General features: G+C 42.7%; 1 protein-coding gene across 1 annotated transcript; it reads right to left on the reverse strand.

Annotated features, from left to right (window-relative positions):
* Window positions 1-2,473: 2,473 nt before the first annotated feature.
* MYL10 (myosin light chain 10) lies at window positions 2,474-24,760 on the reverse strand. The gene is made up of 7 exons (XM_058817847.1): window positions 24,727-24,760; window positions 16,125-16,211; window positions 13,365-13,440; window positions 11,918-12,022; window positions 8,433-8,511; window positions 3,426-3,474; window positions 2,474-2,680 (listed from the first exon to the last, which is right to left on the reverse strand). The coding sequence occupies exons 1-7, from the start codon at window positions 24,727-24,729 to the stop codon at window positions 2,582-2,584; spliced, it is 498 nt and encodes a 165-aa protein (XP_058673830.1). The 5' UTR covers window positions 24,730-24,760; the 3' UTR covers window positions 2,474-2,581.
* Window positions 24,761-26,918: the final 2,158 nt, after the last annotated feature.

Consider the following 26,918-nt stretch of genomic DNA (forward strand, 5'->3'; position numbering starts at 1 on the left):
CTCCTGCCCCATCTGCAGGTGTGAGGGAGCCTCCAGCAGGGCAGGGTAAAGTGACCTCAGCAAGATCCAAACAAGGCAGAACTAAAGAGGGAGGGATGTCAGCTCCCAGATTCCAGAAAGGAAATTTAGGGAGCAGAGGTTTCTTCTCAGGCAGCACCTGCTGTGTGAGCCCTAGTGCTGCCTGGAGGGAGGGAGGGAGGGGAGAATGTGGAACTGCTCAGACCAGGCTCCCATCAGCCTGAGAAGTCACAGAAACTGCACTGCAAGAAGTCATGCAACAGTTACAGATGAAAAAGGACTCATCAAAAACTGTGCTTTGATGGAAAAGTGTAACCTCATCTTTCAAGAGCATTATCCTCCGAGTTTTTACCTACCAGCTTGCGTGAGGAAAAGTAAATCTCTCTGGATTGAAGGCCAAAGGTAAGCCTGAGTGCTGTTTCATCTCCTCTTCAGCCTCATTCTGAAATTTTCACAGTGTAAAAACCATAAGCACTGTCTGACATCTGATGCCTGAGTGACTGCAGCTCAATACTCACTTGGTGGGAAATGTGATTTTGTGGGGCTTATGCAAGGTAGCATTACACTTTGAACATGTGTTTGTGCCACAAAAGAGCATTTTACAGACCCACCTCTCAGAAAATTTCCAAATTAGGTCTGAAAATGAAACATCCATCCCCATGAGCAGCTCAGTCCTTTGCTGAGAGGAGCTGTCACTTGCTTGGGTCTGCAGAAGAGCCTGAAGTTTGTTCATAAATCACCTTTTTGATTGTGCCAACAGAAAATCCTCAACCTCCATGACCTCCCACTGCCAATCTACAGCCCCATCCCATGGACAGTGGTCACAGACTGTGAGGAAAAACATTGTGGGGAGAAAAAACAGTGGTAAAAGCTGGGCTTGTCCAGGAAAGCTCAGGAGGTGGAAGGACAGGTTGTGTGGGCTCTTGCATTGCAAGAAGATTTCTGAGTCACCAAAGCCCAGTGGGGCTGCTCATGGTGTTGGGAGGGACAGCTCTGGGTGATGCTTCAGTTCTTACAGGAACAGGTGGCAAGAAGTGTTAAAGCCTTGTCCACATCTTCAGCAAGATTCCTGCAGGAAAGGAGTGAGTTTTGCCCCAGCTGTGCCCACTGATATATTTAAAAGAGATAATTCCTACTGGATAAAATTTGGAATGAATTTGTTATACTGGAAAAACAGTGCTGGTGCAGGAATGTTCACACAGCTTCTGCACGCAGGGGCAAGGGGAAATTTATTTTATTAATTTTCTGTGTGCTGAGAGCCTTCTCAATCCAGTTGTTCTCTATTACTGAAATGCACAGAGTGCAGGATTTTGCTGGAACAGCAGAAACTGCAGGTAGGGGTGAATGTCACATCCCTGAACCATGCAGATGTTAGAGCTTTCTCATGGAATTTCTGCCCCTCTTGATGAGGGCAGAATTCAGCACATTGCCCTCAAGTTCTCTTCCTACAAAGCCTAAGAAGAGGGAAACAGAAAATAAGTGGTTTGTTTCTTCCTCTCAGTGTCTGTGGGACTGTGGCTCCAGCAGCACTGATGCACAAGGAAAGCATTTTCATGAGCTGTTAAAACAGCAGAAGCTTGTTTTCCTTTGGCTGCAGCATCCTCCTGCCTCCCACGCAGGAAGTGTTCATGCAATATTCCACATAGGCAGAATATGTCAATATGTCCTGTTCCTAGAAGTCCAAATACAAGAAACTGTAGGGCATTTAAAACCCAGGCTGCTTTTGGATTAGAAAAGTGAGAGGTAATCTGCTTTCATGGGCTGCAGTTCCCAAATTGTTCCCTTTGTCCCTAGACTTGATGATCTTTGGCCAAACACATCCTTGGTGTGTGTGTGTCTCACTGAAACCTAAGGATGTCACCAAAGGTGACACACCAGGTGTTATTGTTATGTCATGGTCACCTCCTCACATAATAAAGATGTCTCTGAAGGAGGAAATTCATTGTTCCTGCATTCTCAGTGCACCTAGATGAACTTTACCATGAGGAAAACAGCCAATATTCCACTATTTCTGCTCTTTTGCACCAAAGCAAATGAGTCCAGTGGTTTCAGGAACTGGCCACATCACTGAGATGGGGAGGGCATATTGCATATTCACAAGAACTTCAGATTGTTTTATTTACACTTCCATTGCTAGGGGCTGTGGAATGGAACATAATTCTATTTGCCAGACACTCTTCCTAGTGCAATAAGCTAGAGGAATTCTCAATTAATACATGGAGCTTATATATAAAAGACAAGAGGTTAAGTAAGACTGCAGTGCCCAATGGACCATCTGGTGAACATTAGGTTTGTCAATAAATCACAAAAGCACCAGTTCATCAAGAAAATTCCATTTCAAACCACTGACAGCAAAAAAAAAAGATGGGAGAAAAAACCCTCACAAAATTGGTATTTTGATATTTTATAAAAACAGGAGCATTAAATAACTTTAATCTATTTTCAATTATTTTATTGGTTCTCTTCCAATGACCATGTGGCTTTCACATCCTGGATGTTTGCACATGAAAGCATCATGAAATAACTGGGTGCATCACCTCAGGAGAAGCTCCTCTCTTTGCTCTCAGTCTTTCTCCTCACCATGGGTGATAACATAGCAGAGGTTCTTATAATCAAGGTTCCCAGAGACATCTGGAGGGAAAGCAGCAAACATCTGGTTGATCTGCCAAGCAAACAGAGAGAAGTGTCACAGACTGTGGGACAGCAACATGAACAGCTTTTCATTTTACACCCAGCTCAGCTCCCTGCTGCCCTGGTCCTTTAACCACCAAGGAGAAGTTTTCCTTGGGCTCAGTAAAGTTGAAACCAGAGTTGGAACATAACTGGTTAATAAAGTTCTGCTAGAATCCCAGAAGTTCTCTGTTGAAAAGAGCTCTCCCTGAACCCCAGGTAAGCTCTGGTTGATAAATGTCCAGTCTCTGTTCTGACTGGAACAGACTGTCCAGTCTGTTCTGTCCACAGACCAACTCCACTCAATCTCCTCTTCTGAAAATAAAGTGCCCCTAAATTCCTCCCAAACAGCAGAATCCATGCTGTCTCTCACAAACCACCAAGTCAGTACCTTATTTCAGATTTCAAACCAAGTAACTCACAGAAATGGAAACCAAAACACAGTCCCCACCCAAATCCACTTGGACTCCAGTAAATCAATTGCCCAGCTGCCCTCCATGGGGAGGAGCAGCACGAGATAGGCCACACTTGTACTTGGATGGGAGTCCAAAGAATCTATTTGACTTTGATTTAACCATGGAGCTCTTCAGAAGAGATGCTTTGAATTGTTTCTAATTGCCAGAGCTGGCATCAACCTCCTCTCAGGCTGGATTTCAGCTAAATTCATGCATTTAAAGAGGGGCAAGGACTTAGTGCTGAACAGGAGCTGGATTCCTGGTTTGAATGAAGTTCCTTACCTCTTCTTGACTGAACCGGTCTGCCTGTGTCATGAGCATTTCTTTGATGCTGTTCAAATAAAATGAAATAACCTGATTAAAGGGTGATAATGGCACATGACAATTCAGATGGCAAGATCCCTCCTGAAGTTGCCTGAAAGAAAATCTGTGTGACCGCATAAATTAGAGCTGCTAATCCTTACATGATATTGTAAGAGATTTTCTGTGGGCACCCATCAGTGTCAATGCCTCGCTCTGCCAACTTATTTCTCTTTTGTGACACTTTATAGAGGTTTAAAATTGTTTAAGGTTATTACTGTAATTGAAATACAGCAGTTTTGTATGCTTATCTTAGCCTAAAATGGTAGGTTTCCTCACTTGCTGCTTAAAGTTTGGATCACTTAACAAAACCAAAAGAGGGAATATTTTCTGTAAAATCTGAGGATGAAAGGAACAGAGCATGAAATGAGAAAGAGGACTTGAAAGAGAACTCGAGCCTCTATTGCCAGTCATCACTGGAGAATGCTTTATTTGCATGCAGCCATTCCCAGAGGAGCTGTGGAACTGCATGAGCCCTGCTGTATTTCACGGTGCCCTGTCTTGATCTGGAGTCACAGCGCTGGAACACGGAGCTTATCCCACACACAATCTGCATCCCGTGCAATTACATCAAAGAGAATCTTTTGGGGGCAGACTCTCAGCTGATTTACCCTCTGTTTTAAACCCATTGTGGGAAGGCAGTCGAGCACGTAATTTTTTTTTTTTTTTTTTTTTTTTTTTTACCTAAGTTTAGAGGTGAATAGAAAAGCCAGGAAGAATTATTTTTTTTTTCTAGTCTAACCCTTGTACATAAAATATCTTTATACCTCCCCCAGTTTCTCATGTACTGAGGGCAGCACATGCACCACGTGCTGGGACATTCACCAGTATAAACTCACTTAGATTCACATAAACATCCCTTCAATAACACCAATAATTTCCTCTTCCTGTAGAAGAATTCCTATATTAATCTCACAGTTTTCATTCACGCTGAAGAGGCAGAGTTGTCTCCTTTTGTCGCTACCAAATGTATTTATACATTATCAGACACAGCTCTGGAGCAGTAAAACAAACTGTAAAGCTGTGATAACAGGTGAGCAGTCTGTTGTACAAAAACAAAAGCTGAGGCAAATATAGAAATCTGGTTTAGTTTGTGTATTTGAAAAAAAAAGCTGCTTTTTTCAAGAATTTGTTGTGGGGGCAGTGAGAGTGGCAGCTTTTCTAGAAGAAGTCCTTTCTGCTTTTTAAAGGGAATATTTAAAACTATTTCTAACATAAATGTTAGAATATATAGAATATTTATAACAGAAATCATGCCTGAACAGGAACACTTGCAGGGGAGCAAAATTCACCTACCATGGGTGCAGATGTTCAGGCAAAACAATAAATCCTCCCTTTCAGCACATAAGAAAAGTCCCCCAGACAGAAGTGCAGTTTGGGTGGCAAAGCTACAATGGCACTCACAGCTCTGAAAAATTATTTTTTTCCAGGAAAAGGCTACACATCCCAGTCTGCAGCAGGGGCACAGACACTTCTGCAGCTCTTGTTGGTATAAATGCACATTTGGAAGCCCAGAAAGGGAAAATTGAAAACAATGAAGGACAAGTGTGAAAATATCTGTGCAAGCTTTGGGAACACACAGAGCTTAAGCTAATTGGTATATTTTTCTTGCATTACTTCACCATTCTCTGTAGTTAGCTAAATTTCTTCATCCCTTTGTCTCAAGTTTCTGTTTCTGTTCTGTTCCTCTGGCCATTTGGTATGTGACTGCATTTTTGAAGGCAAATTCTCAAATGATCAGTGGGTGCAAGAGTAGAGAGATCATTCCCCTCAGCATAAATTATTGGATATATTGGATATAGATGGATTATTGGATATATATGCCCTGGACAAACAGAATTAGCAAATGCAAATGGAAGTGTGATCCAGGAAGAAGCTTGGTGAATAGAAGGAAGCACTTACAGCAGTTTTGTCAGAAGTCACAAATAAACTTCATTGCAAACAAGCCTGAATTAAAAAGAGATCTGGGCACTGTGTGTCTTCTATTCACATGCTTAAAGTATTTAGGGGAAAAGAAAAGATCAAATATCTAATTATAATCTTCTGATGCACAGCCCAGTAGGCTCTGGCACACTCACAAGGAAGAAGGACTGACTAAAGGATCCATGCACATTTTCCATTATTTATTTTATAGGGAAACAAACACTCACCATTTCCAAAGCCAAAAATTATGCACTTTTTTGGTTTTGTATCTTGTTTTCTTTAGGAATCTTATATTCTTCTCAAAAAATAGCCCAAAAACCAAACCAAACCCTCCATTCCCCAAAAGAAAAAAAAAAAATCCATTTCATTTGCCTTGACTTAGGAGTATAAATATTGTCTCTTGTCCTGGCTCACATAAATTCATTCTATATTTACAAATACCTTGTTGCATTCTGATATCTTTAAAGCCTTTTTAAAAATTATCTGTAAAATCTCTGGGACATTTTTGGTTTTCCTCTGGGTTTGCCTTTTCTACAGAGCTGTCTTGGAGAAAACCAGGTGAGTGGGAAGGAGCAGAGCTCCACAGCTATGGGGAGAATCATCTCCAGCTCAGCCAAACACCTCCAAAGCCCAGCATGCCTGGGACCTCTTCCATCCCCTGGGTCCATTTTCATTTGGCCCAAATCTGAAAAGTTTCATTGGCCTCAGCATCAGGCACAGTTGGTGTTGGCCTGAGTCACTCTGCCCCACGAGTGGCATTTGGGACTGAATCATCCAACCTTTCCAAACACTGCCCCAGTTTACACCAGCTGAGAATGGGACTGGGAGCTTTTTCTCTTTTTGACATCATGCTGTGGGAAGGGTTTTATGTGTGGTATAATGATGCAGACAAACAAAGTCTGTCATTGAATTTGGAAGTAAGTTATAAACTACTGGAGCTTCTGGAAAGGTTAGAAGGCTCCATCCCAGCTACCATCACATGGACTAAGTGAGTCATTTCCAGACTAGAGGTGAAAACATGCAGAGGGAAGAAACATAAAAATCCCCAGAAGGATGCTAACTCCATGAACATAAAAATGAAGTTCTGATTAAAAGGTCAGCATGACTGGTTTTTGAGAGAAACATTCCAGGATTTTTTAATACGGAGAAATATTATTTATTAGCATTAACTGTCGCATTGAAATGGCTGCGTGAGCCAACAGAAAAATTATTTCAAAACTTCAAATGTCTACATTTTGGAAGCATATGAATAGAAGTTAAACCTCAAAGACATCCACAGAATTGATTTAATGGTTTGTTCTGTAATGATCAACATTACCCTCGGGTCTAATAAGTAAACATTATGCTCTGTTGTGGTGATGAACTAAAACAATTGTCTAATGTTAGCAGTGCAGTGGGGGTGGGGACAAGATTGACCTTTTCCATCAAGGAAAAATTAAATATTTCTCTCTCATCTTCCTTCTGGAGTGTGATACTGCATTCCTAATTTGCCCCAAACTCCAACTGGCTTCCAGCATCCAAGGAATGTAGAGCTGAACACAGGGTGGCAAGCTGCAGATTTTGTATGCAGGATATTGTTACAGATAGTGGTGGGAAATATAACATTTCATGGGTTCTGGAGTATCAGAAGGTCATATTTCATGGCTGTGATTTCACTACTGTGTGATCTGCCCTATTTGGTAAAAGGCTGCATTAATTCTGTTGTTTGAGTCACTTCTGATATGATCCTCTGACTCTTCTTCCCAAGCTCTTTGGGTGATGTTAACCTCAAAACCATCAGGACAGGTCTTAACCTTCTGTTCCTTCTGATTGGTTTCTATATCCACTTGTGTTTAATTAATTTGGAAGTTCTCACTCAAAGGACTGTCTCTCTTATTTTGCATATTGCAGAAGTTCTCAGACCCACTGGGGTACTGCCATAGAAAACCACCTTGGTAAAGGAAAGAGATATTGAACAAGAATCTTACATTTCCAACTACCTTTCATCAATTATTGCAGATAGTGTCATGGAAATCTCCACAGGGTTCTGGTCAGAGGCTATCACATCATAAACAGCAATAATTGATGTAAATGCAATTTTGTAACTCGTAGTTCCCTGATAGATTTCCTATACATATCATGCTTTATAAAAACCACCTGAAATGGCTGCTGCAGTAGAAGTACAGACCCCAAATTCACCAGGAAATTTCAGCATATGAACAAATTTAAGCATATACATAAAATCTAGGTACATAAACCACTTCTCTGGAGCAATAGGTCCAATATCTTATCCTCTGCCCTGATGTGATATCATTTATCTCACTCACCTGAAAGTCCTGCTTGCACCATTCTGGCAGTGCAAGGAGGGTTTGCATTTGTGCAAATACCTCTTAAAGTCCTTTTACATTGCTTTGTTGGTGCAACAGGATATGAATACAAATGAAGTTCTGCCTCCTTATTTAAAAATAGCCATATTGACAATAATTGCCAGATTATTAATAGTATTATTTGGTTTGGCTCTCACTGTATCTAGTGGAATTTTACAGCAAATTATTTCTAGAAGCAGAAGGCTCAAATGATAAACACATAAAAAGGAAAACGTCCAGCACTAAAACCATGTCTCAGAGTTAATTAAATTGATCACTTTTTTAAAGAGAGGAGTAGCTTTCCCATTTTAGTCAAGCACTGAGAGTTAGGCACCAGACATTCATTTTAATTTTACATATGGAGTTAATTTACAAAGAGTCATGTGTCGATTTATATCCAGACCTTCAAAAAGAGGCTATCTAATGGCCTACATGTGATTATATTTCCGTTGGCTCTTGCAATGTCTGAAGACAATAACATCTCTTTTTGGTATACAAATACATTCATACAACAGTCCAGACTTTTAACTCTGGCTTACAAAGCTAAATGTTTCTCTGCCTCTTAAAATACTGTGAAAAATGCAGCTTTTAAGCAGTTCTTTAAAACTCTGCAATTATTATTATTGTTGTTATTCTTCTAAAGGATTGGAAATAAACTTACTAGTCTGCCTTTATGCGGCCTTTTCCTTCTGGGTCAAAAATCTTAAAAGCATTCAGAATGGTTTCTTCTGGGTCCGTGCCTGAAATTAATGAAATATAATTTAGAAGCCTGGATGTATTTCTCTGGCTGCAGAATACTTGCTAAGTAATTACATTCGCTTGAAAACAGCGCAAAATGGAGAATTCTGCAGTTGTGGGTTTGAAGACAAAGGTTCCCTGAGTCGGCAGCATTTGTCATGTCAGATAAACAATAGAGGTGAATAGTTCAATGCTCAGAAGCTTAAAAATAATAACTCATATCTATTCTATGTCTGCAGGAGAGAAAACTTCCAGGAACTGGTCTCCAATATCAGTACCCAGAGGATTAGTGGCTTTCAGAAATGAAAATATAACAAACTGTTTCCCTCACTGGCTTCCTTTAATCTTGCACTGTACGTTCCTTGTAAAAACACTTTTTGATGTTACTTGTTCTTGGCCATATAGAGAAGAGGTTATTTCCCTCACTAAGGGAAATGGAGCTCATCATAAAATCCAAATGCCAATGGAATGCAATGGAAACAGGATGATCAATGTGAGATGGTGATCTGCACTTAAGTCCCATTGTGCCCTTCTCCTTAAGTGTCTCTTCATTAAGTGTTACTTACAGAAACAGGATGGTGTAAAGAATTAGACTGTGGCTACAAGATTTTGCTTCTGCGCTTAGCTGGGCACAGATTTTTAGTATGACTTTAATATCCCTGTCCTTCTGTTCCCAGCAGTAAAATGATTGTAATGGTCTCCCTTTTCTTCCTTCCATTATCTATCCCATCTCTTTAGACTGGAAAACATTTGTGTCAGGGACTCATTTTCACAGTGCCTTAATCTTGGCTGGGGCTTCTGACTATTCTGTAATGCTGCAGATTCTGAGTAGACTCATTTTCAACCCACACCAAAGGATACACTGTGTACTCTGTTCCTGACTGTTCCCCAATATTTCAAAATATTCCTGTAGTATACACAATACAAATCTTTGTAACTGTAGGAAACCAAATTTACAAGCAGATGAACTGGTTCCATGGACAAAATGAAGCTATTTGGTATGCTGAAAGAGTGATTAAAAAAGGATACAACACAAAGGGGTTGCAGATTCAAAGTTTGTTTCAAAGTTTGGCAGAGGTAGAACCAGAACAGAACCCAGCCAAGGTTCCCTGCTCTACAGACTCTCCTGATGCCTTCACAGTTTGCTTTGTTTGAAAGATTTCACAAGGATTAGCGGGATCCTGCAGGATAGAATAGTGAACACACCTCGGGCTATGTGGCCTCCTCCTTGCCACACAATGGCCATGTACATTATGTTTGCCAAGCTGTAGGCAGTGCATTCAAACTGCAATGAATCTGTGATCAATACAAAGAGCATTGGTGTTTAATGAGTGTTTGGATTGTCCCATGAAGAGAAACATCCCCCAGCTCTGAGGAGAGGGCTGCATTTTAAGTAGTCACCGCTGTGGGGGGGATTTTTTTTTCCTTACTGTGTTTTACATTTTCTACTCTGTCATATCCTTGGACTTTGGCTTTGAAGAGAAGCAATGCAGCAGGCATTCTTTATTGATTAGCTGGTAAATAAAGTGGTTTCTTTGATGTGCGGCATCTCTGTTTTCTGTACAAATTGTATTATTCTGACTCCCTGTAGAAGCAGCTCCATGTGGTTGGCATTAACATAAACCGAGTTTTGTTAGCTGTTCATCTGGCATCATAATCTCAACATACAAAGCTAAAGCTCATCCTGAAAATCCCAGCTTCCCCTTTATGACAGAAATCAATTATAGCACAACAAATTTTACTTAGAAAGCACCTTTCACCAAATTCTCTGAGTGGTACTTAGCTAATAAAGAGTGTTGCAAAATTGCCATATCCACTTCCTCTAGCCCTTTCTCCCTTTCTAATTGCACTACAAAGGCTCTTCATCCCAATTAGTTTTGATTGGGAATGTGCAGTCTTTTGGCTCTGCTTCCTTTGCATGACAAACCCAACCAGAAGGGCATGACAAGCACAGCTGTGATTTTCCCTTCACCAAATGGAAATTAAAAAAACCCTCCTCCTTTGCTAGTAGCCAACAGGAAACCTGCAGACAAGAGGGCTCTGCTTTGCCATTCACCTTCCTGTGCTGGCTCTGCTTTTAGGCCTCAGGATTGGCAGGGCCAGAGGCTTTGCCAGCTCCAGCAAGGGGCAAGAGGGGAGAGGAGGAAGAGGGGAGAGGAGGAAGAGCTCATTTCCATGCTCACAAATGGAATGGGCAGCAGGGCACCCCACAGCAAGCATTCACATATCCCAGGAGGAAGAATATGGAGGAGGGAACTCCCTACTCTGCCAGAAGACACCTGGAATGTCCTGGTGGAGGTGCCACACACAGGTTGATGTCTGGGCAGTAAAATCCTCTCCTCAGCCAGCCTTCTCCATCACCCCTCGTGCTTCCCAGACTTCCTGCCCTCTTTAGCAAGAGTGTCTTTCTTCCAGAACCAGCTACATGAATTCTTTCTTTCAGACCTCTCTGTTTTCTATTCCAAGCATAGAAAACCCTTCACTGGAATTGTGTTTGGCAATACAAAGCCAGAGTCCATCAACCAAACAATAAATGTTTTTAAGAAGATACGATCAGATTTTTCCATTTTTCTATTCATTAGTTATTTTTACAAACTTCTGGAATGTGCTTGGCTAAGACCAGCCCTGCTTTGAAGGCTTTCACCTTTCTCTCATGCCTGTAGGAAGATGACTGGAGTTCTGTCTTGGCCTCACACCCCCCCTCTTGCAGTTTCCACCCATTAACTGGAGAGGAAACATGACTAAATTACCAGCTCACACAGTGAATTTACTACCCACATTTCCTGAACTTCCCACAGTGTTCCTTACATATTCTGGGGAAATGGGTAAAATCCCTCTCCCTTATCATTGTAAATCCACTGAAATTTAATTATTTCAGTTTATCCACCTCATTAAGGGTTATTCAGTAAAATCTTCACCTAATGGCAAAATCCCCTCAAGTGACACTGAGGTTGGGCCATGGAGTTACAATTAATACAGAAAATGAGGAAAGCCCATGTTTGCTTAATGTCCTAAGGAGTGCAAAAAGGGTGGGTTTTTAAAAAACAACCTAAAACCAGCTAACACAGGGAGTGCCATAACTAGAGCATGAGCAGGAGTTCAGCCCAGGAGCCTTCTGATGGTGAATAACTCCCCTGCACTGTGCTCCAGGCTGCTGAGGTTTCATCACGTTCTGGACCCCAACTCAGCCCTTTCATGTTAGTTTGTGTAAGCTAAATCACACCTTTGAGTTGTCCTCTGCACCGTCCCTCAGCCTTTCATTCTTCCCCTCTGTCTGCAAAACTGGAGATCCCTCCTTGCCTCTAAGCACTGTTCTGTGGAGACATTATTGTAATTTGCAAGGTGCTGAGATATTTCAGTGCTGAGGATCTTTGACAGATACCTCTCCAATCCCCCAGAGGTACTTACCTTTCAGCTTTTCCCCAAACATAGTAAGGAAGACAGTGAAGTTAATAGGACCTGGCGCCTCCTTCACCATGTCTTCAAGCTCTTCATTCTTGACATTCAGACGACCTGCAGCAGAGATCATTTTTCATAATAAATCACAAATTGTGTTTCAAAAAACGATTCCCATTCATCTCCTCCCACTGGGGAGCTCAGGGCTCTGTGCAACTTTGCTAATAACATGGTAGAACACAACTCCCAAATACCCCAGTGAAAAAGAAATTGGCAGAGCTGGCTCTGAGATCAAAGGGTGATTGAAGGAGCAAGAAGGATAAATAACACAGACATGGCCAGCAGTGGACGAGAGAAGGGGAACTTCCAAATAAACTGCTTTTTGAGTTGGGGCTTTTTTTTTACCTCAGGTGAAATATGGGCCCCACTGATATTAATATAGCAGAGATCAAAGTGACTGAAGTGAATCCAAGGTCTCAGTCTTTGCCCTCGTGGATATTGAGACACCTCTCTGAGTAGAGGGCAGATGGATGAGATCCCTTCCCCATCCTTGTGCAGCCCTATTGATGAGAGTTTAGACCCTGGCAACCCTCCTCAAATTGAGTGGTAATTTGCTGTGAATGTACTTTATAGGCATTGAAAGGCTTCACTGAACAGGAAAGATAGCAGAACTTGGCCTTAAGAAATAAATATTTCAGGGTAACAGTAGCTACAGGCCAAAGTTTGCAAACCTCATTGTCACAATAAAGAGTTCAGGAGCTTCTGCTCCTTGCACTGACTCTGCTGGCGCATGATTCCACCCCGGGGAGCACTAAAGATTCTTATCAAGCTCTTTTTAATAAGCTCCAGATGGCAAAAGCCCAAATGCCTACATCACTGTTCAAGCCTCAAATGCTGCAAGAAGGATACAACTCCAGGTTTGGGATCATGAGCGCTTGAATTTTTTCTTTCCTTGGGAAGATTTGCTCTTATGTGTTTGATATCATCAAGGTTGTGATAGCCATGGAATGGACAATACCTAATCTCATGACATGCACATTTCACCCCACACAAACTCCCAGAACTTCACATGGAGCCCTCCTGGGTTTGTGTGGGCAGAGGGGCAGCTAGTCCATGACTGCAGTGCTAATCAGTGCATATTCCATGGCTCCCAGATGAAAAAGCCTGGGTTCAGAGGCAAATCAGAAATGCCTGGCATGGACCCCTGCTTGGGTGGGCTTCTTCTGAAATAGTTGCAGGGGAGGGATCAGATCTTCATTCCACTCCCTGCTCAGGACACTTTCCAGCTGGAGCTGTGCAGTGAGATCCCAACCACCACAGGGAGGAAGGTCAAACACAACAGGTTTCCTTTTGCCCCCGTGTATCTCATTTCTTCCCCCACTGTCATTCTAATACCAACCTTTCTTCTGTGCTTGAAATTGAGACAGCATATCTCTTAAGTATTGAATTGTTAGTTTACCTAGTGCAGCAAATGTGTCTCTCAAATCTGCTTTGTCAATAAAGCCATCCCTGTTCTGATCCATGATGGTAAAAGCCTGTGGGAAGGAAAAGGAACAGGAATTGCCATTTCCATTGCACAGAACAGTGCTCCAGTCACACACATCAGTCCATGGGAGGATGATATTCATGCTGTAAAAAGGAATATTTAACTTCCTTTGATTCCTCCACATCATTGCACTTTCCTCACTTTCAACACATTACTGTATCTTGGCAAGGGGCTTAATTAAACCCACCCAAACTTCTTCTTACTAAATTAATGCTCAGTGCAGCGTGCATTGGGCTGAAGCCAATGCTGGCAGCTCCAGCCATTCAGCCCTTAACCCATAAAAGTTTGAATTAGGGAGGCTTCAGTCAGGGCAGATTTAGCCAGAGTTTGCTCTGTGTTTATACCTTCCCCATACTCCATTCTTTGAACAAGGCTGAAATGTTTCTGTAAAACATTTCATTTCTGTGGATATCTCTCTGCTATCAACCTGAAGTCGATTCCTCCTGAGCCTTAGAATGATCCATCACACAGAGATAGCTGAATTTTCAAAAGTACTGAGAAATGTAAGTTCCATAAAATTGTTTTTCCCCTTTCCAATACACTGCATCTTTGAGACTGTGCTGTGTGCTCTGACTGACACTGATGTGCTGACCTTAAATACCCTTGTCAGGCAAAATTTAACTTTTGATAGATAAAAACAGTTGTTTTTTTTATTTTCAGCCAACACAGACTTGGTGTGCTCTAACCATTGTTTACCAAGCCAGCTAACTGCTCATCTATCTGTTTACCCATTTGTGTGTCCATCTCTTGGCTGCCATCACACTTATAATGTTTTCATTAATTTGGAAAGATTTTAATGACCTGAAATTCCCCTGGCCATGCCATGGGGAATATGAGTTGATCCTGGCATGACTCTGAAGCTGGTTATCTGTCTGACAGGTACATCAATATGGGACAGTATCTTTGCAATGGCCAGGAATTATTCTTTCTTCAGACAGTGCTCCCCTGAGATTGCAGTGACTTGCAGAGTTTTAAAGTCTGCTGCCCTACAGGGTGCATTTCTTCCCATGAATAAGTTATCTCCACAAATCTTCAGGTATTTTCTCCTCCAGTTTCTTGCAAAGCCTCACTGCTCACAGCCCAGTTTGCCCATGAGGCTCCATTCAGTATTATGTTCATAATCTTATATTTACCTTCCAATCAATCCCCTTACAAAAAATTAAGCCCAACTCTTTGGAGATGTTTTGCCCTTGCTTTAAATGGTGATTCCCCATAATTCGGAAGCAAAAGAGAAAGAAGATATGAAGAGCAAAGCCAAACCCAGGCAGCTCACAGGAGACAGGAAGAGCATCAGGCACTGTAATGGATGAATTTTAAATAACATAACAGCAATGCTGAAACATTTGCTGATGAGCTGGTTGAAATCTCTAGATAAAAATATTCTAATCCAAACCAGGTTTTCAGAAATATGTGTCCCAGATTTGGAGTCCTTAGACACAACATGGTTTTGGGTTTCACTCGACCACTCCACTGCCTCATGCTTTTGCCATTATTCTGCCACCATCCCCCTAGAAATGCTCCTGGTATTGTCTTATTTAAAGAAGATCAAATAATGGCATTCTGTCCAGTTCTTTGTGTTGGTCCATCTTCAAACAGTAATTCCCAAAGAAATTAAAATTGAAGGTTCCTATGATATGGAGAAGAAGTGGGAGAAGAGAGTCAAATATTCCCATTGACTGCGGGGAAATGATTAGTGGTTCCAGTTAATTTAGCTGGGTCATATCCCCAGGCCTTGCCTTGGGTTTGGTCTTGTCCATCACTGAGCTTTCCTGGTGGGAATCCTCAAGAAAAGTAAACTTGAAAGCCACAAGAAGGCACAACATGAAAGAGCAGACATTTATCACACTGGAGATTGCTTTGGAGACATGAGTTAGAAAAAATGGGGAAAAAATCAGTAATTTAAAATGACAAACCAGTGCAGAATGTGATGGTCTCATGGACTGTCGAATTTGTCCCCACAGAAAAAGAGCAGAAACTCATCAAACAGATTATGTGTCTTTTATATTCTCCATCTTTTAGGCCACCCATCAGTTTTACCTCCTCAGAGGTAACTGGTCAAAGAACCTACAGTGCCTGGACCACCAAATCCCTTGGGAGCTGAAAGCTGCTTACTTCATCTCCACATGTTGTCTTGTTTTATTGGCATTTGTGGAGAAAGCTGAGGGCTTCTTGGCATTTTCATTTCTCCTTTGTGGGCAGCTTTAGAAGGGCACAGATGAATATTTTCTGTTGCTGTTGTGGAACAGAGCAGGAATAAAAGCCCTGGTTCAGCCTGGCATCTCTATTCAGGACAATACTTGAGCACATAAGACTATTCTTATTTAAAATACCACTTAACTTTAAACATGTGCTCAAGTATTTTCCTGAATCAGGGCTGAAGTGGATGAGCTGATGCTTTTCCTTTATTTTGGGGTGGGGGCTTGGGTGCTTTTCAAATAAGTCTAGAGAGAAACAGGGGAGTGAGTGAGGGAAGTAAAGAAAGAAAGAATGAAAGAAAGAACAAACAAACACACAAGGAAAATGATCTACCAGCCAAAACCACAGGGATGATTCAGAAAACAACTGTGTGTTCTATTAAAGCAGATGGAGAATTGAATAAGGATTACAAACAAAACCTATGTTATTCATTAGCAATAACAGGAGACTATAGAGAACAGCAGAGTAGTGACCAACCTCTTTGAACTCCTGGATCTGGGTTTGTTCAAACATAGAGAAAACATTGGAACCACCTTCTATCTTCTTCTTTGCCTTTTTGGGAGCCTGGAATATAAATAAGAAGATCAAATATATATTCCTTTGTCTGTTAAGCACCCATGAAAACAAATTATATCTTCAACAGAAGGTAAAAACTACACAGTCAAGTAATACAAGAGGATTGTGCTTTGTTATTGCAAGGTTTTAAAATTCAATCTTATAGACAGATAGATTTAGATATAGATATGATGTAATATATATATATATGTATTTATACAAGGGATAAAAATTGCTGCCTTATTAACAGATTGAGGCTTTTTGCACTCCCTGCTGTGCCCTGGGACCTGACAGCTCAGACAAACCAGGACAGTTTGTCACTGTGCTGCCTTTAAAAAGGTGAGGGACCCAAAGTGGGGCCCAGCCTCCTGCCTGGTGCACTGCTGGCTCCCCCAGGAGCTGCCTGTTCCTGGGGCAGGGTCACCTCCACCTCAAAGGACCCCAGGCCATGTCACACAGGGACCTCTCCCCTTCCATGCTGGCTCTGCAGAGCTCAGGGGTGACAGCCCTTGGTGTGCAGTGGTGTCACTTGAAGGTATGAGCTAGAATTCCCTGCCTGCTCTCTCAAGAAATTCCAGAATTCAGGTAAGTGCCTCCAAGGGCTCCCTCTTCCCAGTTCCCATGCTGGGACTGGCAGCCAGACTCCAAACAAGGCCCTGCATGAAGACTCAGCTCAGGAGCTGGAAAGGGAAGTTATATCATTTCCTACTCACACAGAAATGTTTGGAAATCTGCTTGGTCTGGACCAGCACTGACAGAACAGATTAATCCTTCCCAAGCAGGAATACCTTCTACTCCTGGAGCCTCTACTCCTGCACCAACCTATGGCACTGCAGTGCAGTACCTTACCAGACCATGTTATTTTAATATTCAAGATAATCATCTAAAATGAAAGGGCAGGACTGCTTTTATCACCATTCTCAAGTCTGGAGGCTGAGACAGAGCAAGATTGGAGAAAGAGCTACAATGATATCTAAGAATCTAATGCTCACTAAAACTCAGTCAGAACTAGGCTTCATTAAATATCTTTGAATAAGGGCCCAACCAGCTTGCCTAAGACAATATAGTTCTTGTTCTGCAGTAAAGAATAAAATCTGTGATTCCAAAGGATTACAGAAGTGTTTTAACCACAGTGTTATCCTTACTTGGGGCAGGATAATGAGCTGCAATGCCTTTTGAGTTCCCTTCCAGACAGATTACTTTTTTCTTTATCATTTTTACTTTTAAACTTCATTATCATAGTCCCACCTGGTTCTCGTGTCACAGAAAATTAGTCTTACTTAGTTTGGGCTATTCTGCATGAAACAGAAGGCAACTTCTACTGTCTCCTTTCATCAAAATAAAAAAGCCTGTGAAAGTTCAAATTCAATACTGATTTCAAATATCCTAAGGAGCAGAGCAGCTCAAGAAAATATTCCCACTTGACTCTGTTTGAAGCATACATTGTCTGATCAATTTAATTTGCCAGGCAGATTTCTGCACTCAGCCACCCTGGTTTAGATCCCAGGATATGGAAGGGGGGAAATTAGGGCAATGTTAGACACTCTCCCACATACCCACACTCCAGACATGTCAAGCTCCTATCAGCTAATTCAAAGAACTAAAATTTGGAAATAGGAATGGAAATTAGGTGAAAAATATACTATAGTGAGGATAAAAACAAGGATAGAATGCCACCACAGGCATGGAAAAAAGAAGTTAATAAGTGGAATGTTTAATGAATGTAGAAATATTGATTTTGGAATAAACAGATTCCCTCCTCCTCCTCCTCCACATGAAATAAGTGCTATTTTGAGCAGTAATGGGCAATCTTCCACATAACGTGAGGTGCCTGGAGGAGGCTTTCAACACTTGCAGATCGAATGGAAATATTCAGAACAATCCTATGTATTTCCATGGGATTGTTCCCTGAGGTAAAGGGGAAGCAGATGCGAGTCCTGCCAGCTGTGGGGGGACAGCAGGGCTGGGGGCCTGGGCAGGGCAGTGGGGCTGGTTCTGAGGGCTCCTGGAGCTGCTCCTGCTGGACACAGAACAGGCTTTGCCCTCCTCATGGGCTGTTCTGCTGGGGCCAAACACAGCATCCATGCCCACACTGATAAATATTCCCCGTGCTAGGAAACCATGGGCAGTGGGGTCCAGCTCTTCTAAATGCCAAATACTGGCAATTCCTCCATTATTCCTCAGTTTATTGGGTTCTCTGGGCTGTAAGGCTTCAAGCAAGAGCCATAGCTCTAAGGAAGGACCAGATAAATGCAAAAGCTGCAGCTCAATAGCTATTAGAAAAGACCAGCAAATTAAAATCCGCCCAAAAAGCTTCTGTACATTAATGAAGTTCTTTTCAAGGCAAAGAAGATGGAAAACTGATTATACAGGGAATAATTACTGTAGCATCACAGAATCTTAGAATGTTTTGGGTTGGGTGGGACCTTAAAAATAACTTACTTCCAACCTAGAAGAAGTACTAGAAAAATTGATCCTAATATATTTGTTCACTGTTACTCTCTGGTTTGCTGTCTCCAGGGATGACAGAGAAGATCAGTGCCCAGGATGCCCAATCAATTTTTAGTTTTTCTGCTGAAGGTCTGGATATGGATCCCATTTATGACCTGCTCATAAATAAGAGGGGGCTGAGACCACCAATACATTTCACAGGGGCCCATGAACAGCTGCCACGTGGGTTTGATTTCCATCACCAGGTTCAAGCTAAGTCTTGTAGTGTCCAACATAGAGCATCTTGGATTACCAGTTCCCAGTACTGGGAATGCAGCTTACTTGCCCTTAAAAGCCAGAAAATTCATAATCACAGAGAGAGCTGCACCCCAATTTTGCACAAGGTGTGGGCAGGGAGGTGCTATGAGGGGGAAGGCTGAGAGAGAAGAAGGTGGAGCAGGAACAGAACAGAGTTCATTGTTTTTCTGGTGGGTAACTTGAATTAAAAGACAGCTCTAAGAGAACAGAAAAGAATAACTCAGAACAGGACAGTTCTCTGCTGCTGTCTGACAATTCCAAACACTCCAGAATTTTTTAATGATCACATTCATGGTTCTGACTCCAGAGTCTCTCTCTGAAAGAATGACATATTAAAAGGAACATCACAGAGCTGAGCAAACATATGGCTTCTAAGATGTCAAGGATTTAGTAGGTGACCCACAGAGGAGAAAGTGGGTGACTGACACATCCCTTCTGCCTGCCTTGATTTCCCAACTCTTGAAACCAAAGTGCGCCAGGCTGCACTTTGCAGAGATAGAGCAGCTCTCGTTGCAACATGTGCTGTGAGAGTGACATACAAAACGTGCCAGATGAGAAACTGAAGAGCTGAGGGTCCCCTGGGCTCGGATTCCAAGGCCTCAATAGCACAGCAGTGGGAAGAATGTTGCAACAACTGAACAAGCCTATTAATATTCCTGCCTGAGAGTATTAATCATCCCATTGTGAAGAAAACAACACTTCACTTTAGAGGAGAAACCACAGGCTTGTCGCATATCACTCATTTGTCTTTCCAGTGTTAGCACTCTTTCAATTAGCCTAGATTTTAAAGGGTCTTTTTTGTTGTTGTTGTTGTTTTGTTTGGTTGGTTTTGGTTTGTTTTAGAGGCTTTAAATGAAGAAATGGAACCATACCAAAATCTGGTCCCAAGAAAACTCTGCTGTACCAGACATTTTCTTTGAGCTGAGTTTCCCTCACTGAGGTTCTTTATATTTCTCCTTTCTGGCAGTGTCAGGGAGCCCCAAAGAACCAGGGTGTGCAGGGACACAGGCAGGCAGAGACAATGAGTGTGTGTGGCCTTTGCCTCTCTGGATGTAAGAAAAGGGATCCATTTTTTATATGCTGCAAAGGTGGGAGGGGAGTGATGTTCAAGGGAATCAGAAGGAAATTTGATTTCAGGGTGACCTAGAAGAAAAGGGGGTGGGGAATCAGTTTCTGCCTCTACATACAAAGGAGGAAGGAGATGAAAATACCTTGTTCTTACTTCAGAACATGAGGCATTGTTTGCCCTGATAAATTCATAAAGAGGTGATGCCAGAGCAGATCCATGACACTGGATTATTGCAGAGCTTTATCATCTCAACCACTCAGTGCATTTTGCAGACAACCAAGAAAAATATGGAAAAGCAGGCAAGATGCAGCAGGGTGAGCAAGGTCCCTCAGTGGCTGCTCAGGGGCACATTTGTACCCTTCAGTAAGTGGGAAGTGACAAACTTTCACCTGGCATTCCTGCAGCACAGGAACATCTCCACTGGCAGTCAGGAGAGATGGGCAGCACTCTGCCACAAGCTACAGCTTTGCTTTGGTTTGGTGTTGTTTGGTTTGTTTTGGGGTTTTTTGGGTTTGGTTTGGGTTTGGTTTGGGTTTGGTTTGGTGTCGTTTGGTTTGGTGTTGTTTGGTTTGGTCTGGTTTGGGTTTGGTTTGGTTTGGTGTAGTTTGGTTTGGTTTGGTGTAGTTTGGTTTGGTTTGATTTGGGTTTGGTTTGGTTTGGTTTGGGTTTGGTTTGGTTGGGTTTGGTTTGGTTTGGTTTGGTTTGGGTTTGGTTTGGTCTGGTTTGGGTTTGGTATGGTTTGGTTTGGTTTGGTTTTGGGTTTGGTTTGGTTTTGGTTTGGAGAGGTTTGGGGAGGTCACTCCCTTGTTTAGCCCACCATACTCCAAGCCCCTCAGAAAATGCTCTTAATAATTAATAATGACATAATGTGGTGTTCCTGACAGCAAAGTCAAAAACACAAGCAGAAACACTTCCTTACTCAGCCACTTATTGTGTCTTCTTCTAATTTTTCTATGAAAGACAACTCAGTGGATGAGCAGGGAGAGAGCCCTGCAGGGAGAATCAGCAGTGGACACTGTTAAGAGCTTGATTTTGCTGTCCTGTGCCCTTAAGTGTTTATTCAGTCCAGGACAAAGTAGACATAAGATACCACCAGGTTTTTACTGTTTCACATTTTGTACTTCCTTCCTCTGCAACTACATGTACAACTACAGAAAAGGCAGAATCATCCATCATTTTGCTCAGACTTTGTCCCCTGCTGTGATCCACTGTATGATGTCAACTCTCAGTTACTATTACTTTTTCATCCATCACACTCTCTCCTTGTTTTTCATCCACTCTGGGATCTCGGTGCTGACATTTCCTGTCTTCAAATTTCTGTTATCATCAGATACAGCTTCTGAATCAGAAGTTGCATCTCAGGCCTGGACAAGGGATTGCTGCAGCATGGGACAGGATATTTGTTGATTTTTGTCTCACAGGTTTGCTCTGCTGAGATAATTTACATTAGATCTGCACCAAACAACCCAGCTACGGACAAGCCACCATTTTTTAGAGGGGTTTAGGTCTTTTCCATGGCAGGTGAGCAGCACAAGGCCAACCCAAGTGCATGCCTTGGAGGGAACAGTCTAGAGAAGTAAGCAACACAAACTGCTCTAAGGGCACAATTTGCATTTCAAACAGGCAGCAGCCTCAGATCATTCAAATAAACCACGTTATCAGAAGTGAGAAAGAGAAGATCTTTTTATTACCTGCTCTGCAGTCACAAACAGACCCCTCCCTTCTCATCCCCACTCCATTTTGTGTGCAGTCCCAGCCTGCACACACCCACACAGACACACCTTTGATCCCTGCTAGATACAGAAATCTGCTGGCCTGCAGCCTCCCTGCTTCACACTCTGGACACTCCAGGTTCTCCTCCTCCTCACAGAAACCCTTCCCTGTCACAGGCTCCTTCTCCTGCAGACACACAGAGGGAAGGCTTCATCTGCCAAACTCATGCCGGAGCAGCAGAGCCTCCCCAGCCTCTCAACCACAGGCTCCTCCACCTTGAACACCCCAAATTCAACAGATGGGCCAAAACCCAACAGATGGGGCAAGACCCAACAGATATGCCAAAATTTAGTAGATGGGCCAAAATTCAACAGATAGGCCAAAATCCAGCAGATGGGCCAAAGTTCAACAGCTGCTTTTCCCAACCCAGCAAATCTTCTTCTCCTTCATGTGAAGAGATGAGCAGTCCCTGTGTGCACACATGGGGCTGTCACACACATGGACACATGGACACACAAACACATATGGGGACACACACACATATATGGACAAACATAGGGACACACAGTCACAGACACATGGACACACATACACACTCCCAGGGCTGTCATTCACACACACTGACATACACACATGGACACTCCCAAGGCTGTAACACACACGTTCATGCACACACACGCACACACACACACTGTCACACACAGTGACACACACACAGAGTCACACACACACACACGGACACTCACAGGGCTGTCACACACACTGACACACACACATACATGGTCACACACACACGGACACTCACAGGGCTGTCACACACACTGACACACACACATACATGGTCACACACACACGGACACTCACAGGGCTGTCACACACACAGTGTCACACACACTGTCACACACACTCTGTCACACCCAGCCACAGCAGCAGTGCCACCAGCAGCCCCGTTCCAGCTGCCAGGTCAGTCACCGTGGCCGTGCTGCGGTCGGTGCTGTCTCAGTGCAGGTGGCACATTCCAGCCTGCAGAGCACATCTGAGCAGGGTGCAGGCTATTTTTGGGCACAGTGCTCCCCTCAGCAAACAGAAATGTGCTACAAGGTGTCACTCAAACTGAGCAAACACGGGGATGTTTGGGGAATAAGAAAAAGGCTTCCCTCTCCTTCCTTGTGCCACTGCCCTTCCTGATGCCCACCAGCACAGAGCATTCAGGGAGACACCACAGACCCAGCTCGTCTGAAATTCCCTGGAATTAACAGAGAGCCATAGACAGTTCTCAGAACTCCATTCCACAGCACTTGTGTGGTCTGCTCTTGTTAGAAAAATTATCTCCCTGAACCCTGCCTCTCTCACTGTCATCAGCCCTGGATGTCAGAGCCTAGTAGCACTGGCTGACTTGTAATTATTTTTTACTATGCTGCTTTGTCTGCACTAATCCTTTGAAAGTAGCTTTACTGCACATCTGAAATATTATGATGCTATAAAACCTCTGTAATATTTATAAATCCCTTAAGACATCATAAAGAGAGAAAAAAACCTCCCCACAGAGTTCATCTAGCATAATTACATATACATTTCCCTCTGATTAATAAAAAATGATCACTTCCTTATGTAAAGATATTCTTCAGCTTTCTTTCATTAAGGCTATTTTTTTCTTTCCATTTTAAATCTGTTTCATGTGTCCCTGTATAGTAAGGTACCTCAGAAGAGATTTTCCCAAAACAAAAGGCACAATGAAAAGAACCACCACAGAGCATCGTCAGTTGAGCTGGGAGCGAGGAGACAGACAAGTCTCTCACTATATTTTCACGTCTCCTAACTTAAGCATTTCATCACAGAATGTCCTGGAATATCTTCAAACATCAATGAGTGTTGGTGTGTCATTGAACTAAGCAGGCAGGGAAAAAACTGATAAGTAAAATCTTGGGAAAAAAAAATAAAAAAGGGAAAAAAGAAAAGCTAAGACCCAGCACTTGTCCCCCACCCAAAAAAGGGCTGTTTTGGACTTTTCTGAGGCTGATTAAAGGGAAACCTGTAAATCCACACCTGAAGAGGCATAATCAGCACAAGGTCCCTTCTGAAGCACTGGTGAGGAACATGATTAATGTGAAACCACTGACACTGGGCTGGCACTGGCTGAAACTGGAACCTGTTTTGTGCATGGATTTTAGAAATGCCATTGAATGTGGTTTTGCCCTGCTCAGAACAGCACGTGGATCACATTCATCACCTGCTTAAATAGGATCAAGTTTGAACTAAGCTTTGAGAAAGCTTTTCATATACATCTCCCTCTCTGGTGTTCTCCACAATGAAATATTCCATAGCCCCAGGGAGCCACCGGCCAGCGTTGCTTTTAGGCAGCCTGAAAAGGACCTGCAAAAAGGAGCAAAATAAACAGAGACAAAATCACCTGCTCTTTTTTTTTTTTTTTTTTTTTCCTAATACTGTTGTAGTCATTCCTCTGAATTTGCAGGAGACAAAGATCTGCCCACAGTTCCTTAGGCAGGAGTTCTTTGCTCTTTGGAATCACATCAAGTGAGGTGGCTGGTGGAGTCCCAGAGCCAAAAGCCAACAGTGAGCAGGGCAAAAACACAACACAGAAATTTCTGCAGAGCTTCCTACTTCTCCTCATGGTCACAAGAGCAGCACAGACCCAGTTCCAGAGAAATCCCTTTCCCTCAGTCCCCATCACACCACAGCAGATCTTAATTCTATCTCACACCAGCCATGCCAGGAGTGTGAATGTGGGACAGAGCTGCACCAGCTCTTCCTTTCTGCAATTCCATCTGTATTCTGTGCCTTCCTCCTTTGTGAAATACATGCAGAGCAGTCCTTGGGAGTTCCCAGCTCACTCTGTGGGGTATATCAGCATTCTGGATGTGATACTACAATGAGATTTCATGGGATGCTGTGTGATCATTCCTGCTCTGTTGGAATCATAAGAGTCAGAAAGAAATACAGAGATAAAGAGACATGGGGAAGGATAAAACCTACCATGGTGCTGCTGCTCCTTCCACCCCTGCTCTGCCAACCAGTCAGCCAACAAACACAATGCCAATTGTCTCTTTATATAGTGTCACCAAGGAATAAAAATATGCCTGCTCCAAGTTTAGACAATAGATGTAAGGTTGGAAAAGTGCAGTAATTGGATCCCAATACCATTCCAAGCATCTGTTCCACGCACAGCTTTTGCTTTCACAGAAATAATGCAGCAGATAAGTAGAGGAGGCAGTTGGGATACAATTGTACAGCACTCACAGCAAGCTTGAGCTGAAGGGGTTTTCCCATGTACTGCTGAATAATGAACACAGGGCATGCACTGGGAGATTTTAAGTGGACATGGCATTTTGAAAAAGCAGGAAGGGAAACGCAATCCTTGAGAAAATGCTGGGGAAACCAGCAATAAATCCTGGCCACTTCAGTAGCCCCAGAGCCTGGTGCAGGCATTCAGAGCTCCAGCAAAGCATCTGAGGCTCTGCAGAACTGCATCTATAACTGGAGGGTGGAAAAGCACCTCTCTGCAGATGGCAATAAAGTGACTCAGGTCAGGTCTCTTGTCCCTGAATTTATAAAAATGCCTGAAGTCCAGGGCTGTTATCATCATATTTTCTGGAAAAATCTCTTTGCCCAGGATTTCTTCTCCTGGGAAGATGAGAAGCCTCAGAGAAAAAGGAAAACAATATTATCTCATTTGCTTCTCCTGTGTTTTTGCTGCTTTGGAATGTGTTTGGAGATTGTTTACCAACAGGTGATTGTTTCACTGGTTTTTGGTGTGAGTGTTTTCACTTATTGGCCAATCAGTGCCAAGCTGTGTTGAGGCTCTGGAAAGAGTCACAAGTTTTTCATTAGTATCTTTTAGCCTTCTGTAACTATCCTTTCTGTATTCTTTAGTATAGTTTAGTACAGTATTCTTTAATATAATACAGTATCATAAAATAATAAATTTGCCTTCAAAGAACATGCAGTCAGATTCATCATTCCTTCCTCTGTCTGGGAACCCCACAAATACAAGAGGCGGCCATATCCCAAAATACTGCAAAGTGGTGGAGGGTCATGGACTTCAAAGCATGAAAGAAGAGGTGTGTGGTCATGAATGTGGCAGTGGGAGCAGGAAGGGAACAGGAGGCAGCGTAGGAGCCACAGGGGCTGTGTCTCCCAGGGAATGCTCGTGGACATTAATACACATTCCATCCCATTGGAATTGCTGCAATGAGCCAAAACATTAACCACTATGAAATTGCAAAATTCCACTGACATGAAATCATGGTTCCTAAAGGTCTGATCTCTGTGTCTCTCAGAGTATCCATACAGGAACATCAGAACATTCAATTCAGCAGAAACAGCAGGTTTTTCAGGAACCTGCATCTGAAATTCTTCTCTCCATCAGTCATCCCAACCTTGAGTCACAGCAGTGCTCAATCAATTAACTGAACTTTGAGACAGATGTGCATTCAAGTTTCTGGTTGAACAAGAACCTTGTTCTTTCTCCAGGTCCAGCCCCTTGCAGTGCTGTCATCTCTAATCTTAGATCTGACTGCATGCTCTTCAGGGCAAGGACTGCTTTAGCTGTTGTGGGGCACCTCAAACACCTACAGGGATAATTAAGTAATAAACAGGCATAATACAGCTCATCTGGCTTTAGTGAAATGGCTGTGGATGCATGTTGGAAGGTAGCCTGGTGTTCATTGTTCTGGTTTAGTGACATTATACCAATCCCCAGTGTAACAGAGCATGAAAAGAAATCCCTCAGTCCCTCTGCCTGCAAGTGCCTGCTGGAGAGCAGCCCCAGGTTTGTGTCCTAGGCTGGGTCTGGAAACCTGAAAAACTCAGAGTGAGGTTTCTGAGGGAAATTCTACACGATTTCCAAAGTTCATTGTGATAAAGATGTGTCATGTTCACCGGGTTAGGTCCTGATTCATCAAAGCTGTTAAGAATCCACTTAACTTTTAGGGAGGAATAGTCCCACTGAAATCCACAGAACAGCTCACAAACCTTCATGTGAGAATGTGGTTACTCATTCTGCAAGATTAATGCCCTAATTCCAACAAAAGAGACAAATGAGCAGCAGCTTTGTCACCTGGCCTGGGATTCCATCCTGTGAATTTTGTGTCCTTGCTTGGAAGAATCCTTATCCTTTCACCCAGCCATTTCATGGTTTTCTCCTAGCAGCTCTGTTAACAGACTTT

The sequence above is a fragment of the Ammospiza caudacuta genome, chromosome 20 (assembly GCF_027887145.1).
Source record: "Ammospiza caudacuta isolate bAmmCau1 chromosome 20, bAmmCau1.pri, whole genome shotgun sequence".
Lineage (NCBI taxonomy): Eukaryota > Metazoa > Chordata > Aves > Passeriformes > Passerellidae > Ammospiza > Ammospiza caudacuta.

Bases quoted from the DNA above. Each gene is read 5' to 3' on its own strand.
- MYL10 (XM_058817847.1), bottom strand. The intron at 8,512-11,917 runs GTAAGTACCTCT...CATTAATTTCAG, and splicing joins GTTTGGGGAAAAGCTGAAAG to GCACGGACCCAGAAGAAACC. The intron at 2,681-3,425 runs GTAAGGAACTTC...TTTGCTTGGCAG, and splicing joins ACCGGTTCAGTCAAGAAGAG to ATCAACCAGATGTTTGCTGC.